The sequence below is a fragment of the Parambassis ranga genome, chromosome 2 (assembly GCF_900634625.1).
Source record: "Parambassis ranga chromosome 2, fParRan2.1, whole genome shotgun sequence".
NCBI classification, from domain to species: domain Eukaryota; kingdom Metazoa; phylum Chordata; class Actinopteri; family Ambassidae; genus Parambassis; species Parambassis ranga.
In genome coordinates, this window is record NC_041023.1 from 19,003,899 (window position 1) to 19,022,888 (window position 18,990).

At 40.2% G+C, this 18,990-nt stretch overlaps 1 protein-coding gene across 1 annotated transcript; it reads left to right on the forward strand.

The window, feature by feature from the left end:
* The first annotated feature begins 6,892 nt into the window (after positions 1-6,892).
* Positions 6,893-18,783, forward strand: LOC114427426 (tropomyosin alpha-3 chain). Its single transcript, XM_028395488.1, has 10 exons — positions 6,893-7,125; positions 7,541-7,666; positions 12,632-12,765; positions 14,270-14,387; positions 15,242-15,312; positions 16,726-16,801; positions 17,181-17,243; positions 17,505-17,574; positions 18,079-18,157; positions 18,535-18,783. The coding sequence occupies exons 1-10, from the start codon at positions 7,012-7,014 to the stop codon at positions 18,536-18,538; spliced, it is 855 nt and encodes a 284-aa protein (XP_028251289.1). The 5' UTR covers positions 6,893-7,011; the 3' UTR covers positions 18,539-18,783.
* The last annotated feature ends 207 nt before the right edge of the window (positions 18,784-18,990 follow it).

Below are 18,990 nucleotides of genomic sequence, written 5' to 3' on the forward strand. Positions count from 1 at the left end.
TCGTGAGACACAGGCAACTCATTCCACATCTGGAAATCTTTAGTTGTTTTCGCAATAAATGACTGCAAGTTTAGGCTGGTATTTTTTGCGCAATGCCACTGTGTTAACCTCTTCACAACCAACTGACTCCAGAAACGAAAAGAGTGTGGTAAATGCCACATTAGTTCATGTCCACAGAAACATTTTGGGGGGGGGGGGGGGACACAGCAGAAGAGGGACAACTAAAGAGTATGACACTGAACTGGAGAGACCACATTCTTTCTATCTGGTTTTCTTATTCCAAACCATGTGCAGGAATGGAAAGGGAGTGGAGGGGTGCATATGAGTGCATAGTGGATAGGTTTAGTTTCAATCACAACGATCTGAGGGAAGAAAGAAAAAAAATCAGCAGTTTTGCATCCTGGACTAAACAACATACACAGTTTTTTTTTTTTTTTTTTTTGCTGTACTAACAAATTTAGATTAGATTTAGTATAGTTTACCTGCGCTTAAGTCAGGGAAGTAGCATGCTTTTAAAAGTGTGGGGGATGAGGTTTGTCTGAGCAAAACTAAAGCGACCCAGATTCTTAAACTGAAGAAATACATTCTCTATGTTATTCTGAAAGAAAAGTGTCAGCTACAAACTGAAACTCTTGTGTAATATGATTTTAAATATTTTTATTTAAACAATAAAATGAGTTTAATGCTTAAAGCATGGTTTACAGTTATGTCTGCATTCTTTATAGCAGCTCTTTCCTCCTTCTCCTGTCTTTTGCTTTTCATCATTTATGTCTTCCTCACCTTCATCCTAATCAAAACATTTCAAAGGAAATTGTAGAATTTTATATCCATCCACCAGAAACACACACACAGTTTGCCTCTATTCCCTAAATAAAACTCAGAAAACAGTATGAGGCTTTTTAATCCTGAATGTATTCATTGATTCCCTGTGAACCCCATGTGCCTCTGAAATAGGTATAGTCTGGCCATTTGGCCATCGGCCGCGGCGGTATTTGAGAGACGTAACGCGGCCCATTGGTTGATTTTCTTGAAGGACATTGGGCTAGTAAAATGAAATCTGTCAGCTGTCTGCTCCCTCCTTTTGATTAAATTATGACATCCCCAACCCAAAAATGTGTGCCAGTAGCCAGTGCATGTCTGCTCAGGAACACTAGTCATTCTACTGTCTATCATGTGTGGCCTACAAAAAAACAAAACAAAAAACGGTCAACACTCATACATCATTCCTTCATTTTAGAGGATTTCTTATAGGTCAAGCTGGGATAAATGTTAAAATCAATGAGTAAATAACATTCACCATTATGCTATATTGATCCTTAACCAACAACTTGACAAAATATTGCTGCAATGATCCCAAGTCAGGTAAAGAACAAATATTTTTCTCTTGAAACAGGTACATGTACTGTCTTTATGGTGTAGACCGACCACTGCACCAATGAGAAAACCGCCTATAAGAAAACTCATTGTAAACATTACTTAAAAATATCAAATGGTTCTAACGTGCTTACTTTGCTGACTCTACTAAGTTACATTCACAACCTCCAGTGAAGAAAGTATTAAACTCATCAGCTTTAAGTAATCTTAACTGAAAAAGTGATGAAGACTGATCCTCAAGACACACATGGTGGCAGCACTTGACTGTATGACATGCATAGTTCTCCTTTGATTTGATAATGGCCACACAGTAAACTGGATGGTTGATTCAATTCCCTCTCCCAATCTGGTTGGCCATGTGGCTATGCTGACTAGAGTCAACCTTGCAGTCTTGCCACAGATGGAGCTGTCTCAGACGGCAGCTTGTAGTAGCAGCTCTCAGCGTTCCACGTGTTTTTCTTACTTTTTTAGTGTTTAGTGTGCTTACGTACGTCTACTTTTGTTCGTGTTTTGCTCAACCTAAGTATTATCTAACAACACGATTCGGAGGTTTGAATACTTTTTTCTCCTATTTACGGTGCTTGGGTTACTCATGGCCCCCAGCAGACCGGCATTGTTTGCACTCGCGATCAGCTGCTGGCTCTGAAGACCACCATCCTTTGTGGTCGGAGAGAACTCCCAAATACCGGAGGAGCTGAGGAGGAGAAGACGTGGATGTGAGGCGGGAGTTAAATGGCGGATGAAGAAGGCATATTCCTCTGACCGGTACAGCAGACGCGACCTGTGGCGTCATCCACTCTGTCACCACCGACCTGCAGACTAAAAATCCCGGTGCCTTCATCTTCATCACAGGGGACTTCAATCACAATTGTCTCTCCTCCACTCTGCCTACATTCCAGCAGTATGTCCAGTGTCACACAAGAGACAATAAGACTAGTTTTATTGTATGCTAATGTCACTAATGCATACACTTCCACTGCTCTTCCTGCACTGGGCAAGTCTGACCACAACCTCGTCCTGCTCTCCCCTTCTTACACACCTGTGGTTCAGCAGCAACCAGTCACTGTGAGGACTGTTAGGAAATGGCCTGATGGTGCCATGGACTGTCTGCGTGATGCCCTGGAAACCACCGACTGGTCAGTTCTGTATGAACCACATGGTGACCACCTAGATGAACAGACTGTGTTTCTGATTACATAAAGTTCTGCACAGACACATCCGTCCCCACCAAGAAGGTGTGCTGCAATGCTAACAACAAACTATGGGTAACAAGTGACCTGAAGGCCCGTCTGAATGAGAAGAAGAGACACAGACTCCACCATGTCCCCCACCCCCCAGACAGGACTACTGATCACTCCCAGCCAGGTGAGGAGACAGCTGGAGAGACTCACCCAGGGAAAGGCCACTGGTCCTCACGGCATCAGTCTACGGGTGCTGAAGTAGTGTTCCAGCCAGCTGTGTGGAGTACTGCAGCACCTGTTCAACCAGAGCCTTCATCTTCAGAGGATTCCAGTGCTATGGAAGACATCCTGCCTGGTCCCAGTGCCAAAGAAGAATCATCCTGTGGCACTAAATGACTACAGGCCAATAGCACTGACCTCACATGTTATGAAGGTCATGGAGTGGCTGGTGCTGTCTCACCTCAGACCCCTGGTGAGCTCCTTCCAAGACCCACTGCAGTTTACATATCAGCCTGAGGTCGGGGTTGATGATGCAGTGACATATCTGCTGCAGAGGGCTTACTCCTCCTTTGACAGACTGAACATCACAGTGCGGGTCATGTTCTTTGACTTCTCTTCTGCCTTCAACACCATCCAGCCGAGACTGTTGAGGACTAAGTTAGAGAAGATGCAGGTGAATGCTCCCCTAGTCTCATGGATTGAGAACTACGTGTGTCTGACACCCTGACCAGCAACACTGGGGCTCCTCAAGGAACTGTGCTGTGTCCCTTTTTATTCACCACCTACACAGCTGACTTCCAGTACTGCTCTGAGTTGTGTCACCTTCAGAAGTACTCGGATGACACAGCCATAGTTGGTTGTGTGGAGAATGGATGGGAGGATGAGTACAGGGGCCTTGTGGAGTGTTTTGTCAGGTGGTGTGAAGAGAATCACCTGCAACTGGACATGGCCAAGACAAAAGAGGTGGTGGTGGACTACAGCAGGGATAAGCCCCCACCCACCCAGTCTGTATCAATGGGAAAGATGTGGACATAGTCTCATCTTACAAGTCCCTGGGTGTCCAACTGGACAATAAACTGGAGTGGTCTATGAACACTGAGGCTGTGTAAAGAAGGGCATGAGTAGACTGTACTTCCTGAGGAGACTCAGGTCCTTCAATGTATGCAGCAGGATGCTCCACATGTTCTGCCAGTCTGTCATGGCGAGCACCAACATCTTTGCTGTGGTTTGCTGGGGATCAGGCATTAAAGCAAAGGACGCCAACAGACTAGACAAACTCATCAAAAAGGCGGAGTCTGTTGTTGGCTTTAAGCTTGCCAACCTGGAGGAGGTAGGGAGGGAAAGAGTGCTGGCTAAACTGCTGTCAATCATGGACAATCCCTCCCACCCTCTCCACAACACTGTGGACAGACTGAGAAGCAGCTTCAGCAACAGACTCCTGCTGCCCCGCTGCTCTAAGGAACGGTACAGGAAGTCATTCCTGCCGTCCGCCATCAAACTGTATAACTCATCTGTGACAGCTGTTCTTACAAACTTGGACTAAAGCATCATCACAGGTGCATTTCAAATTACTCTTTGATCTGCTTTATGTGTGTGTATGTACATTTTCTTCTTTTTTAGTTGCTGCCATGTGCGTGTATGTGTATATAAGAGTTTTGCTTGTGTTTATTGTATTTATTGTTTTTTGATATGCTGCTACTACAACTTAATTTCCCCACAAGGATCTATCTAATCTAATATGTTATTTTCCATAAAACAAATGTTGGGGGGCTGGGTTATTTTTTTCTTAAATTATACTTGGATATGTCAAAGCCTAAATATTGAATTTAATGCATTATTAGTTTTTGTGTAGCAGCAGTTTTAATTATGTTCCACTTAGGTCCCATTAACTCCCATTATGATACTACATTTTTTATTATCATAGTCATAACAAAACATAATAATTTTTGAGAAAAATAGTTAAATATGACATTTTCTACTGTTCACCACTAAAATCAGCCATTTCCCCATTATAAGCCCATGCATAAAATCTTTGAAATTTTATTGTTTTTTGTGGTTGTGTTATTCAGCTTAGTAGGCTTTTTTTTTTAAAAAGTGTGTGTGTGTGCGTGCATGTGTGGGGCTGAACATATTATTGCAGAAAAAAGCAGAAAATATTAATTATCATTTTTGTCTTTAATGACACAAACGGGTAGCAAATTTTGCTGCTGCTACACAAAAACTAATAATGCACCAAACAATATTTTGGCTAACTTTTGACATATCCATAACAGATTTAAAAATAATGCCTCAGCCACCCAAAAATTACTAACATCAAGTAATAAAACTGGCATTTAAAGAGTCAAATTACTCAAGCAGAGAAAAATATTACCAGTGTTCTGGTGATGTATTAGAAAAATTTAAATTCTAAAATTAAAAAATAAAATTCTAGAAAATAAATTTGTCTAGAGAGAGTTTGTTAAAAAAAAAGGTGCCATATGCACCAACACAGATAAAATGGTGGCCAAATGTAAAGATGCAAAAATTATCCAAATGTTCAAAAAAGTCCACAATGACGCCTGAGGGTTAAAAAAGAAAGTGTACTTCCAAATGTACCCAGGAGAGGGCCCTCTTTGTATCTATGGACTCCCCAAGATACAAGTGGATGAAGATCCATGTCACAGACAACGGGCCACCTAGCAGCCATTCTGTAACTAGATGACAACACACCATGTCATGTCCATAATTAACAGGACTTTCGCAAAGTCAAAGAAGGTACAATGGTCTCATGGTGATGTCACATCTCTTTTTACGTGCATTACCACTACAGATGCCAGTGAAGAAGTAAAGGGAATGCCTTACATCTGACGCCACATTAGACTTAGACTGTCTGGACTGTCTTATAAATATGAAGGCAGACAGAAGACAGACAGAATATTAACATGTACATGAAGCCAAGACATACAGACCAGTATTTATTGTTTCATTTCCTACATCCACTAGGACACAAACTAAAATCAGTGTTTATGTTTTGGTGACTAATTTATGAGTGTTATTTCAGCTCTATGGTCATTTTGAATATGGAGATATTGTATAATTGTAATGAACACATATTGCAACAGAGCAGCTATGAATCAAAGACCTCTGTAAAGCTATTCTCAAGTATCTATTTTTGCATGCATAGCTTTAGGCACAGTCTCCAAAATTTAATCCTCTAGACAATGTCAGCCAAAAGATGTTTATTAATAACCCAACTGGGGCTAAAGGGAATAAGTAACATATTACTCTGCTGGCCCTGTACCACATCCACCCCCAAGAGAGGTCCAGTTATAGGCATTACAGGCCAGGTGATGGAATACTGTTACAGAGCAGGCATGCCTCCTGTGTGAGTTTATATTGTGTTGTCATAGATGCTGCATTGTGTGTGTGTGTGTGTGTGTTTCTTAGAGGCTAATTTTATATATTAGCCTCTAAGGAAGATTTCTCTCATGTAATTGTATTACAGAATGCTGACACTGAGATTACTCGGAGATTTTCTGGAAACTTGCAATATCTGAATCATGATGGTGACACTGTATTGATTATTACTGCGACAAAATTCGGGCTTAGTGGGAATTAGAAACACAATGCCATTTCAATGAATTGCAGTCCCTGACCATAAGTATAGCTGTCTTTTGGGAAATGTTTACAAAATGATTGTTCTTTGGAGCCCCCAAGCCCAGACAAACATATGAAAAATTGTCTTAAACACATGGAAGACACACAGGAAGGAAACTGGACTTGTAGAGTTTTCTTGAAGACGTTTCACTGCTCATCCAAGCACATTAATTTTTAATTTTTAATCTCTTTATTACAGCGAAACATCTTTAAGAAAACGCTACAACTCCAGTTGCTCTGCTTCAACTGTATGACCTGGATGACTAAGAATCTTCATCAACATTTATTTCACATCTTTATTCGAAAATAAAAAAAAATGATTCATAAATATTTAGTTATACTTATGTAATAGAAAGATAATTCAATATTCATTCAATGTTGACAACACAAGCAATGTCTTGATGTTTAGTGAAAGAGGACATTTGGGAACAGGTCTGAAGGGCTGTAGGGTTATACTGTGATTTTTCCTAGTATCAAACTAAAAATGTAAATATTGGTCCATTGTGTAAAAATTAGTTATTATTAAATTTTCATCTTTCCTTTTGAAGCAAGATAAAGGCTGATAGGATATTCTGTGTGAACCATTGCTGTTATTATTACATTATTTTTGAACTGTGAAGGCAAGATGGCAGTGGGGCTGTGTATAGAAGCCAAGGGCCTTAAAGGTGGGAGTGTCCACTTCTCTGCCATATAAATGGATTGCCTCTGTCTTTGTCAGGGTTTGGTGTCTCTCCTAGTTCTCCACGCTCTCAGGTCAGCTTTTTCTGCACCCATTTGTTTTTCCTCTTTTTACTGTAAAATCCCCTAAACTTTAGCCAAAATGGAAGCTATCAAAAAGAAAATGCTTATGCTTAAGCTGGACAAGGAGAATGCTCTGGACCAGGCCGAACAAGCTGAAGCAGACAAGAAAGCTGCTGAAGAGAGAAGCAAGCAGGTAGGCCATGTATAACACTGTAATAATAAATGACAGGTTAGACCTCAAAATGCACGCATTGTCAGGATTTGGTGTACAATTATATCATCTATTATAGTACTATTATTTACACTGTTGGAAATACATAAAATGGATCACTTTAGCTAGTGAACTAATATGCTAGGCAACAATTATATCCACACATATAAACAGTATTTGCTAGTAATGACATAAGAGGCTTTGGACAATCATTTCTATTGTTACATTAACAATAAAAAAATCCTTGCCAATGTATGTGTTTCCAATGTAAGTGATGGAGAACTAACAGTACAGACACATTCTACAGTACAATCAGTGTTTTCATCATACAAAGTCTGTGTATCCTTTGATATAATACATTGATTCTAACATTGTATTTGATCTTATACACTTTTAGCATGAAGATGAACTGCTTCAAATGCAAAAGAAGCTGAAGGGGACAGAGGATGAGCTTGATAAATATTCTGAGGCCCTAAAGGATGCTCAGGAGAAGCTTGAGGTTGCTGATAAGAAAGCTGCTGATGTGAGTAATGCACTCCTAATATTATAGAAAATGCTATTTCCTTATTGTTGCCACAAGTAAGTCTCATTTTGTAGGCCTGAGTCCTAAACTAATGATCTACTGGCTCATCCACCTATGAACCAGTGTAAACCTAGCCAGTCTGATACTCTGTTCTCTCTTGCATTCCATTCCCGTCATGTCCTGCATGGACCCATAACAGCTGTTGGGGGGATTGAGAGCACTATTTTGACAATGGTGCCAGCCACTCATCCCTTACTGTTAGCGTAACAATGGTCCAATGAAGCAGTAAAGGTTTTGGCATCCATTTTAGAACATCACATTCCTTCCAGGTCACAGTATCTGTCACACTTTATTTTGGCAGATAGTGTTTAGCTTATTTTAGTCCAGCTCCTTCTGATGAAAATATGTTTGTGTTTTATGATATAGTAATTATAAATATATATATATATTTAAAAACTTTTGAACAGTAGTATATTTATATATATATATATATACTACTGTAAAAGTTAAAAAAAAAAAACATTTTCTTTTATTCAGTGAAGATAACATTAAAGTAATCAGACATCCAGTCTGGACATTGTTAATGTGTTAAATGACTCTTCTAGTTAGAAAAGGCTCATTTTAGTGGAATATATACAAAGGTATACAGAGGCCCTTTTCCAGCAACCATCAATCCTATGTTCTGATGGTACATTGTGATAGCTAATTGTGTTAAAAAGCCTAGTTGATGATTAGAAAACTCCTGTGAAGTTTGCTGTGCTGGGCAAATCTTTCATTTTTCAATTTTCATTAATTCTTTCATTAATGTATTCATTCAAATGCATAACCCGAGGTACAGACAGATCTTTACAACTCTGTTTTCGAAAGATTTTGTCAAATCCAAGTCCCTAGGCAAGAACAGAGTCAAGCACTAAGAAACGAGTCAAAATACCAATGACGTACAAGGGAACAAAAGCTGGAATAAACTGACAACAAGTTACTAAGATGAACTGCCACAGACTAAATACAATGGGTACAATAGGGCACAGGAGAAGTACATTAGGCCTAGACAGTCCACCAACCATTATCAAATGCGGGAGAACATGGTGTGACAAACACATTTCTGTATCAACAGTTGCTCCACTTCTGCAGGAGACAGTAGGCAGTACTGCAGTTTTTGGCACTTCCAAAATGCTGCTTTCAATATGCTGACTCCAATTCATCCAAAAAGGCACGGAACTGCCGGTGCTTCGAGCCCCTGGATCTGATATGGTTGAAGCATTTCGTTGTAACGACAGACATCACTTTGTCAAACTTCAGGCATTTTCTGCAAAAAAGGCCCGCTGATGGATTATGCAGTGCAGAGCAATGGCCTCCTCCACACTCTTCCAGTTTTCTTTGATCAAGTGCTACCAGTCCATTTCTTCTCCCTGTCATTGATGGTGCTCCGTCGGTTGTTATTCCAGCAAACCTCTTCCATGGAAAACCAGCATCCACAATGACATCACACAGCTGGCGAAATATCTCTTGACCTATGGTCTGGCCATGCATTGGAATCACTGTGAAGAACTCCTCCATCACTTTGTTGCCAACACCACAGACATACATTGAGAGCTGCACAAGTGTCAGTGATGTCTGTGCTCTCATCAAGAAAGGCATGACTGGGGCTGGGTGACAGGATGTATTTTCATCCCACTTGGTGTCACTCTAGAATCACGTTCTAACCAAGTGACCAACTGGTTAACTTGTCAACAAACATCACTGGAAGCTTCCATGTGCATGAGCTATGGTAGCTCATAAGTGATAGAACAATATAAAATGCACAGGGAAATGAAAAATGCACGGGCCACACAAACACTAAACTTTGATGTGAAGTAGGGGGGCCACAAAATAGTTTGAGGCCCGTGCTTTAGACCCTGTTCAGATTTATGTAATCTGGCTAGAGCCGGAAAGATTTTTTCTCAATCTGAACAGCACAAATCCAGGTAAAGCCCAATTAATCATTGATTGTGAAGGGGACACTATCCGGGTGGCATACAAAAGCCGCGTGTAAACATCCACCGAACTACAAAGCTTTGCCCAGTGTTCATTTTCGACACGGCTACAAAGGAATCAACATTCTGGACCACAGAGGAAACTGAAAGAAAGAAAGAAATGAAAGCAACTGCTTGCAAATGCTGAACATGGTCTCACAGAAACACAGAGCCTGAACCCCCGGGCAAGCCCATCTGGTGAAGGAGGGGAAGAAGAGGTAGACAGGACAGAGAGGATGAAGGAAAGAGAGAGAGAGAGAGAGAGAGGAACAAACATGCAAGGTTGTTGTAATTGTAGTGCTGAAAAACTTTGTAACTATGTATTGTATTTACGGCGACGGGAGAAGCGACTTGTCCATCTTAGCCCTTAACTCCTGCTTCTGGTTCCACAGTTCTCCCAGCTGCTGGAGCAGGGAAACTGCCACTGTACCTTTTTGTCCAAGGGAGGTGATAGAAAGTGGTCCACCAAATCCAACTCAGCCTGGAGCCTCCTCCTGTGCTCGTTAAAAAGGCTCCAGGCCACTACATAATCCAGTGGATCGCCCTCCTTAATCCAACTGGAAGCTGCCTTGCTGCTTGCTGTGTCTATTTTTATGGTCTGGTCGTAATGTCAGGGTTTGGGGGTGCGGACACAAGCGCAGGACAGCAGGCAGTTATTGTAAAACCAAGTCTTTTATTAAATCCGGGAAGCATCTACAAGCACAACTCAGACATAAGGTTCAAGCACAAACAGTCTAAGGTCAAAGGTCTTTCGGCACACTGCCGGCAGAAAAACAAGAACAAAGGATTTCTTTAGAGGATTCACGAAACTAGTACAAAGTCAAAAACCAAGACACAAAACCCACCAGGCTCAGGTTGAACTGCAGGAGAACAAGGTGGCAAGGTAACTTGGCAAACTTAAGCTGGGCATACACTGTGCGTTTTTTGGTCCGATTTTGATACGAATTTTGAGTGGTACGATTTTTTTGGGTTGGGCCAAATTTCAGCTTTGTCGTGCGTCTTTAATCGGGCAGCGTACTGGAGGTCACGAGAGGTGATTAAAGCTGGATCCATACTCCGCGAGACAAAGACATTCCAAAGACATAACTCCAGACAGCCATTCACACATACCAGATGGTGACTGTTATTACCAATATACTCCTACATACCCGGGCATAATAGGCTCGTTAACAATGTCTGTATATCTTTGCTATTGTTACTTTTAATGTCGCATCTTCACAGCTCATCACCGGACAGTTTGAAGTATCGCAGGCACATTGGAACACAGTAGATGTGCAAATGTGGTCATAAAGGCTAGCACAAACACTGAATCTTTGCTATTGTTACTTTTAATGTTGCATTTTCACAACTCATCGCCGGACATCTCACGCTGTTGCAGGCACCCTCTCTGTATAATGCCCTCTTGCCATGGCACAAGTCCTTGTGGTGTGTTAAAAAACTCAGTAAACTCTTTCCTTATAGTTTAGTGGACGGGCCGTATGAGGAGTTCTGCACACACGCGTCTCGCGGAGTATGGTACCTCAGTGCGGAAAAGACCTTTTTTTTTGTATCTCTTACCACCCGTGGAGCGCGTTCTCCACTCTTTGTCTTGCGGAGTATGGAACAGCCTCGCGCAAACGGTGATTGGCTGATCGGTTGAATTTCTGACATGTTTGATATTTTTGTCAGCCCATGTGAGAGTATCGCACACTTTAAGCAGAGATACGGCCCGAAGTCTGTGATTATCCCCCACTGCGCATGCATTTGCCGAACACGGTCGACGACACTGCACCTACACGAAATTGTTTCAGATGATAACAAACATGGCGGCACCCATACGGCATCGGACAGAATTGATGGAGGCTATATTTGATGAGCTGAGGCAGCAACACGCAGCACAGATTGTGACTGACTTAGATTTTTCCTTTGAAACAGCAACAGCAACAGGGTTAGACATGTGAGCAGTGACGTCGCAGCCGACCATTGCACCGTACAGTGTGAGCACATACATCGAGTTTTGACTTGACATCGCATGCGTTTTATTCGTACTGTGTGAGTTGGTGTTAAACACAGACTTCCCCAAAATCGCACAGTGTATTGGAGGCTTTACAGGCTCAGTTTCACACAAGGAGACATACAAGACGACCAGACAAGAACAAAGGGGAGCACAGGAGGAAAACAAGACACAGGTGAGACACATTAGGGCGGGGCAGGCAATCCTAAAGGAGAGAAAAATGCTAGGAAGTCAGACTCACAGGAACACATGGGGAAACGCAAACACAGGACTTTCAAAGTAAAACAGGAAGCAAAACCCAAAACAAGGAAGACAAAACCAAGGAGAACACAGGATCATGACACAGCATGACGATCTGTGTAAAGACATGCAGAAAGAATGTTGTTGCTACAAGTAAACCTGCAGTATGTGATCTGACTGGAATATATGGGACTATTGGAGCTAGTGTATTAAGGGCTTTATATGTAGGAGAATAATAAGTAGGAGAATTTTAAAGTCTATTCTAAATTTTACTGGAAGCCAGTGAAAAGAAGCTAAAACAGGAGAGATATGATCCCTTTCTTTTGACTGCACTTTGTGTGTGGTGTGTGCATGGTAAGCCAAGGGTCCACACAGGGAAGAGGGCAATGTTAACTTTTTCAGTCCTTTTAAGAGCCCATGCAGTCTTTTTGCTCATTGGACCATATTTAGTACTCACAGCACCCTAAAAAAGCACCCTTGTACACTAGTACAACTCAGTATAAATATTTTTACATTTTAAACTTGTATAGACCAATAGAACACAGCAGCAGTGCAGATGATGTATTATTATTATACAAGGGTAATATCCAGCCAGTGGAAGTGTTGTTTCCCATTATAAATGTAAAAGATCCACTGAACTGAACATTTTAAGTGTGTAAAAAAAGCTGCAACACAACGTTGGTTTGTTCAAAAGACTACACTATGCTTATCTGTGCTCAGGCTGAAGCAGAGGTGGCTTCTTTGAATAGACGCATCCAGCTTGTGGAGGAGGAATTGGATCGAGCTCAGGAGAGACTGGCAACAGCTCTGCAGAAACTAGAAGAGGCCGAGAAAGCTGCTGATGAGAGCGAGAGGTAATTTCTTATATTATCTTGTTGTTTGTCTAAAATCAGTGTCATGAGCTAACACCATAGATGGTGATGGCTTAAAACAGACCACATAAATAGAAAACCGGGAGAGACTCTCTGGATGGAAGTAGACAAAGGGAGACTGAACACAGGGGAGGTTGATCATGGTGGTCTCACAGATGCTGGAGAGGAAAGACTAATTTGCTACTATGGAAGCTGGAGACAAGAAGAAGTATCACTACAACAACAACATTCTGAGTCAGCCTGACACTATAGTTACCACAGGGTATGATCCAGTGAACTGGTAGAAGACAAAACTACTAATACTGATGAGCTAGTGAGCTGCAGGTGGAAACAAGAGAAGCCCGTAGGGAAACATTTAAGTAAAAGTATGTAAGTACAGTCACGAAAATATAAGTAGTAGAGACAACTTAATATTGCATCATTGAATTATTATAACCTGTGCAGTAATGCGAAAGCAGTCTTTATTAAAAGGAATTCCATGACAATGAGGGAGAGCATGGATTTTTGAATGGGAGGTGACGTGACAAGAAGACAAACTGATGTGATTGGATGAATGAAGGACTGAGAAGAGGGACCAGAAAGGCATGTTTAAGTGTAAGGCTCAGTCTCATTTTTTAAAGTAAAACACTTCCAATACCAGAAACTGAGAAATATTATCCCAGGAGAGATATCATCCCTCTAGTGTGTCCAAGGTTTGCCCTTCTGCACCTCGGAAGAGGCATCTTTAAAAGATTCCTGAACTCTACATCAAGCTATTCCAGGACAATTGAGAACCCAGCCACACTACAGAGGAAATGCATTTCAGCCGTTTGTATTTGCAATGTTAGTCATTTGGTCACTACTCACAACCTGTGACCATAGGTGAGAATGTAGATTGACTTAATCAAGAGCCCTACTTGTTGGCTTAGCTCTCTTTACCAGGCTGAAGCAGTGCGCATCACTAGGAAAGCTGCACTGATATGCCTGTCGATTTCCTGCTCCATTTGGACCCCAACCCAGAGACACTGTCATTTCTCTTCAAAGTTTAATGACTGCATGGCATGAGTGAAATGCATGGTTTGAGGCTTAAAGCCTGGAAAGATGGATTTGTGTGTTTTGTGATTTTTTAAATATTGATAATCTAGCTGCCTCATAAGGCAGATCTGGCTTTCTTCTTTTCTCCACATTTAATATGCACAATATGTATAGTCATACAAACACAACAGAGCACTAGAACATTAGAAAATAGGTAGACTAGAAGTAAGTCTCTGAAAGTCAGAGGTAGATGTCTTTATTTGTCCAATTACTAGACATAAAACATCATATATTTTATATTGTGCCACCAAACATAAATACAGCATTCGTTTTATGTAGTATTTTTAGTTGACAGTTATTGGAATAATTGGCATAATACACAATTGGGGATAACGCACAATGAAAATACACAATTATTTCCTTTAAATCAGAAATAGTCATAGCAATAAATATGTATTGTTTGTGTGTGCAGAGGTATGAAGGTGATTGAAAACAGAGCTCTAAAGGATGAAGAGAAGATGGAGCTCCAGGAGATTCAACTAAAGGAGGCTAAACACATTGCAGAGGAGGCTGACCGCAAGTATGAGGAGGTAAAATTGTTGTTGTCCACTAGAGTCTGCAGTATCATAATGTACATAATGTATGCAATGCTTCATGAATATTCAGTTTATACTTGGTGAGACATTTAACGTTTACATTAAGATATAATATTTAGATTTACATTTAACATTTTGATTTATATGCAAAATTTAGATATAGCATTTAACATTTACATTTATATTTAGCATTTAGATTTAGACCTTGTCACATAATACAGTCTTATGCAAAAGTTTGCTTGCTGAGCTTTTGAAGCAGCAACTTCATTTTAACATACAGTATGTTATACTCCAAAACAAATGACCCACTCACTATTGTAATATTTCCATAAGGTATAACATATGTTAATATGAAGTTGCTGCTTCAGCAAGTGACAAACTGCTGCAGTGATTTTCCCAAGGAGTGCTCAAACCTTTGCATAAGAGTCTTATGTCTTATGATAAGACTGTAGCTGAATGTGAGAAAAATGCTACTCACATAACACTAACCTAACTAATTCACTGCTCACTCATATCGGAACATGACTCATTTAAAAGATTTAATTAGGTTGTATTTATTGGATTGAAACATGGGGAGATTCTGTCTCTTATTGCGAACAGTGGATGATATTGTGATCTTCCGGGCATCCATGTGTCCTGGTCCTGCCATTGTGATGCCTGTGCAGAACCGTAATACATAACAGGAAGTCGATTTCCACCACTCATCTCAAGACATGTACACTTATCACGTTATAACGTGATAGCATTGTGTCTCATTATAACGTGATAGCGTTGTATCTTGTTATAATGTGATAAGGTTTCACGTTATAACGAAAAAATCATGTATACATTTTATATGCTTTTTTCAGGTTGCTCGAAAGTTGGTAATCGTAGAGGGAGAGCTGGAACGAACAGAAGAAAGGGCAGAGCTGGCTGAGGCGTGAGTGTCTAAATCATCTATCTGCAATTACATGGCCTGAGTACGGAGACCTGGTGTGAAGCCCTAATGGAATACTTGTGATTATTACACCACCTACTGGCTACTGAAAATATCACATACTGTTGCAAACTACTCATGGCATGCCTCCTCTAAATTACTTGAAATGTAGTGTGTCTACTGTTGAGACAATAAGGAACACACATGTTCAAGATCAGGCTTGGGCAATTATTTTTTTGCGAGGGCCACATAGACTTCCATTAAGCAAAGGGCCACATTTCTTTCATAAATAATAATATGAATTGGAGATTACTGGCACAGTATCTACCTTTATAAATATGCTCTTGATACATTTTCATCACTGTAAAGTCTTTTGCTGTCATTTAGTGCTCACTCCTCTGTCCTCTCTGTGTGTGTCCAGCTCTACTTTGAGTGTGTGCTGTTTGTATGTTGAAGTGCGGAGCAGCACAGATGATGTAAGATATTTTTACAGAAGAAAACCATTAGAGTTAAAACTAATTTTAAAAATGAACAAATCTGAAAGTTAGACAGAGAATGTCAGCTGCAGCACCATGGAAGCATCTGAATGTGCCATGGAGTTTCTGCATGCTTTACATTTCAGCATAGTCATGCAGCATTTTTAAAGTGTAGAGAGCGTGACCGTGTCTCTCCAAAGAGTAGATGGGATTATGCAGTACTGCAGCGTAGAAGAGACAAGGAGGGTTAGGAAGACGTTACAGGTAATGCCGTGCTGACAGCTGACTTTTGCCGCCTTTGTTTAATATTGGGTGCACGGTCCACAGGCCGCATTGAAGATGCAAGCGGGCCTGGTCTGGCCCGCGGGCCGTACTTTGTCCAGGTCTGTTCAAGATTGTGTACTAAAGTATTATGGTTTGAACGAGGCATGGCTTCAGAATCGGACAATTCCACACAAAACAGGAAGTTGCTGTAGCTCTGTTTTTACTGTCTGATCTGCCCCAAAATGGACATGTAAAATCGGAGCCCCACCTTGAATGCGTGTGTCAGACAGGCGTGGCCTCAAATTTGACCATTCGCCACTACAAAGGAACTTGCTGTATTATTTGCAGTACCACCCACATACTTCATGCAATGTGGACAAAATCTTACAGAACTGGTTTGGACCCGAGTCTGAACAGTTATATACTGATGTACTGAAACTATCTAACAGTTCTAAAATTTGAAATGGGTTGCATATTGCATAATACATATACTTGTAGTAATTAAGTGAATGTTTGTACTTAAGTTAATTGCGCACATTTTGAAAACAGTGCAATCGTTGAGTTGAACTACTACATACACAATGGAAATTCAAATTGTGCCCCTGAACCACTGTTTAGAAAAAGTAATCTGATATCTCATTCTGTCCCCTTTTCCTGAATTAAAACACTAAACAAGTAAATGTGCTGAGCTGGAGGAGGAACTGAAGAATGTTACCAATAACCTCAAGTCTCTGGAAGCCCAGGCAGAGAAGGTACGATACAGTTATATAGTGACCACATAGTGGAATAATCCATTGTTTCATGGGTGACAAATTAATATGACAATAAATTAATAGAGACAGAAAAAATAGATGTACTATGGATGCAAGATGACATTGAAACTTTATATAAGTTGAATCTTATGAATCTAAGGAAGGTGATACTGGCTTACTGTGCCTCAGTTGAAGCTTGTGCATTGCTAAATTTGTAGTTGCTGGTTACCAGTGGTGCAGTTTATATTTAAAATAATGTTGAGTGTGAAGAAATTAAATTTGACATCTTAATCTAACCGGAAAAATTGACAATCTCTGCCGTAACGTCATAAGACTTAGGCAAGTAACTATTGTACTTTTATTGTTTTCGTTAACACAGTACTCTCAAAAGGAGGACAAATATGAGGAAGAAATCAAGATCCTCACTGACAAGTTGAAAGAGGTGAGAAAAGACACATTATCGTTTGATATTTATTTACTGTTGCCTGTAAAGTTGAAATAATTTTACTTTTCAACACAATCTTCTTTTTATTCCTGTTTTAATTTTCACAGTGATATGTTTGGAAGAGATTGATGGAATAAAGTCATGAGATAGATAATGCAGTTTATCTATCAAGAATAAATCGAAAATTGTCACAATCATTTAAACAAATATTTTATTCCAACTTAATGGGCAACAGTATGTTTGCTGCTCTTACCTTAGGCTGAGACCCGAGCTGAATTTGCTGAGAGATCTGTGGCCAAGCTGGAGAAGACAATTGATGATCTGGAAGGTAAAGCACTGATTACATCTCTGTTACCAGCACTGATTAAACTCTATCCCCCTTTATATTTAGTACAACTATAGTACAGTTTAGACAACATTCAAACTGTTAAATGATGATTTACTCAAGGGATAAAGTTTCCATAAGTAAAGACTTACTAGGATTTGCCACTAAGAAATTCAAAATAAAAATTTAAACTGTTAAAAGTCAAAATAAGTGACTCTTAAACCTGTGCTGATTCTGCAAATTTAACAAATGCGACAAAACAGGAATAAACCAGACTAATCTAATCCAGTTTTGTTATTGTAATATAGCAGTAAACTGCACTATTGTAAATGGTGACTGGTTAGGTTATTAAGCAAGCTGGTCCTTATACAATGCAGTGTGGAAAGAAATAAATTGTTCATTTTCTGCCCACTTTTCCAAAAATACTGATATATGTCTTTTTATTTCCTGGATGATCATTTCTTCTTTTGCAATATACCTACCCTTGGACTGTGTGTGGACACATAGATGAGCTTTATGCTCAGAAACTGAAGTACAAAGCCATCAGTGAAGAACTGGACCACGCCCTCAATGACATGACATCTATGTAAGTCACGTGTCTTTTCCGGCAGTCTCATAGTCGTTAGCCAGTTGTTAGACACACCAGACACAGTCAGCCAGACCAACACAGGTAAGTATGGAAACATTTAGTGCTATTGTTTGTAAGTTTTACCCAGACCCACCCACTGAGGTCCTCCACCACATACAGTATAAACCATGTTTCCCCACCAAACAGAACTGATGAAGCTGCTTGGATGAGCAGTGAAACCTTTAATCGTCTCTACAATACAAATAAGTTGTATTCAATGAGTTGGTGCCGCAAGTCAACAGACTTGTTGAATGTCTCTCCCGTACCAATGTTACTTTTTCTGCATTACAGAGACATTGTTAGTTATTATTGTCTCTTGTTTCTTTTTGTTTCAGATAAATGTCCAGGAGCTCTATTGTCTTATCTGGTTGTGGCCTTTTACGACTCAAAATCTTCTCAACACACACACCACACACACCCATCTGCTAAGAGAGTAATCTGCCTCTCTTTTCTCACTAATGTACAATGGAAATTTGCATTTTTCTCTTATGTTGTATTATTTTTAGCAGTCTCACGATATCTGTTGAATTGAGTCTATATAAATTCTCCATTTTACAGAAATACAGTGGAATTGAGCAAAGAAATGAACGTGTCACTGCATCTGAGTTGAAAGCTCATGAGCTCATGGTTTCTTTTTGCAGATTTTTGGTGGTTGGATGGTTCTATGGAGCTGTTACGACCCAGCTCGGCTAGGGAAAAGGGAAGTAATAATCCATATGAAAATTGGTTAATGGGTTATTTAATTGACCAATTTAATTGAGAAATAAAAATGAACTATTACTGGGCATGCA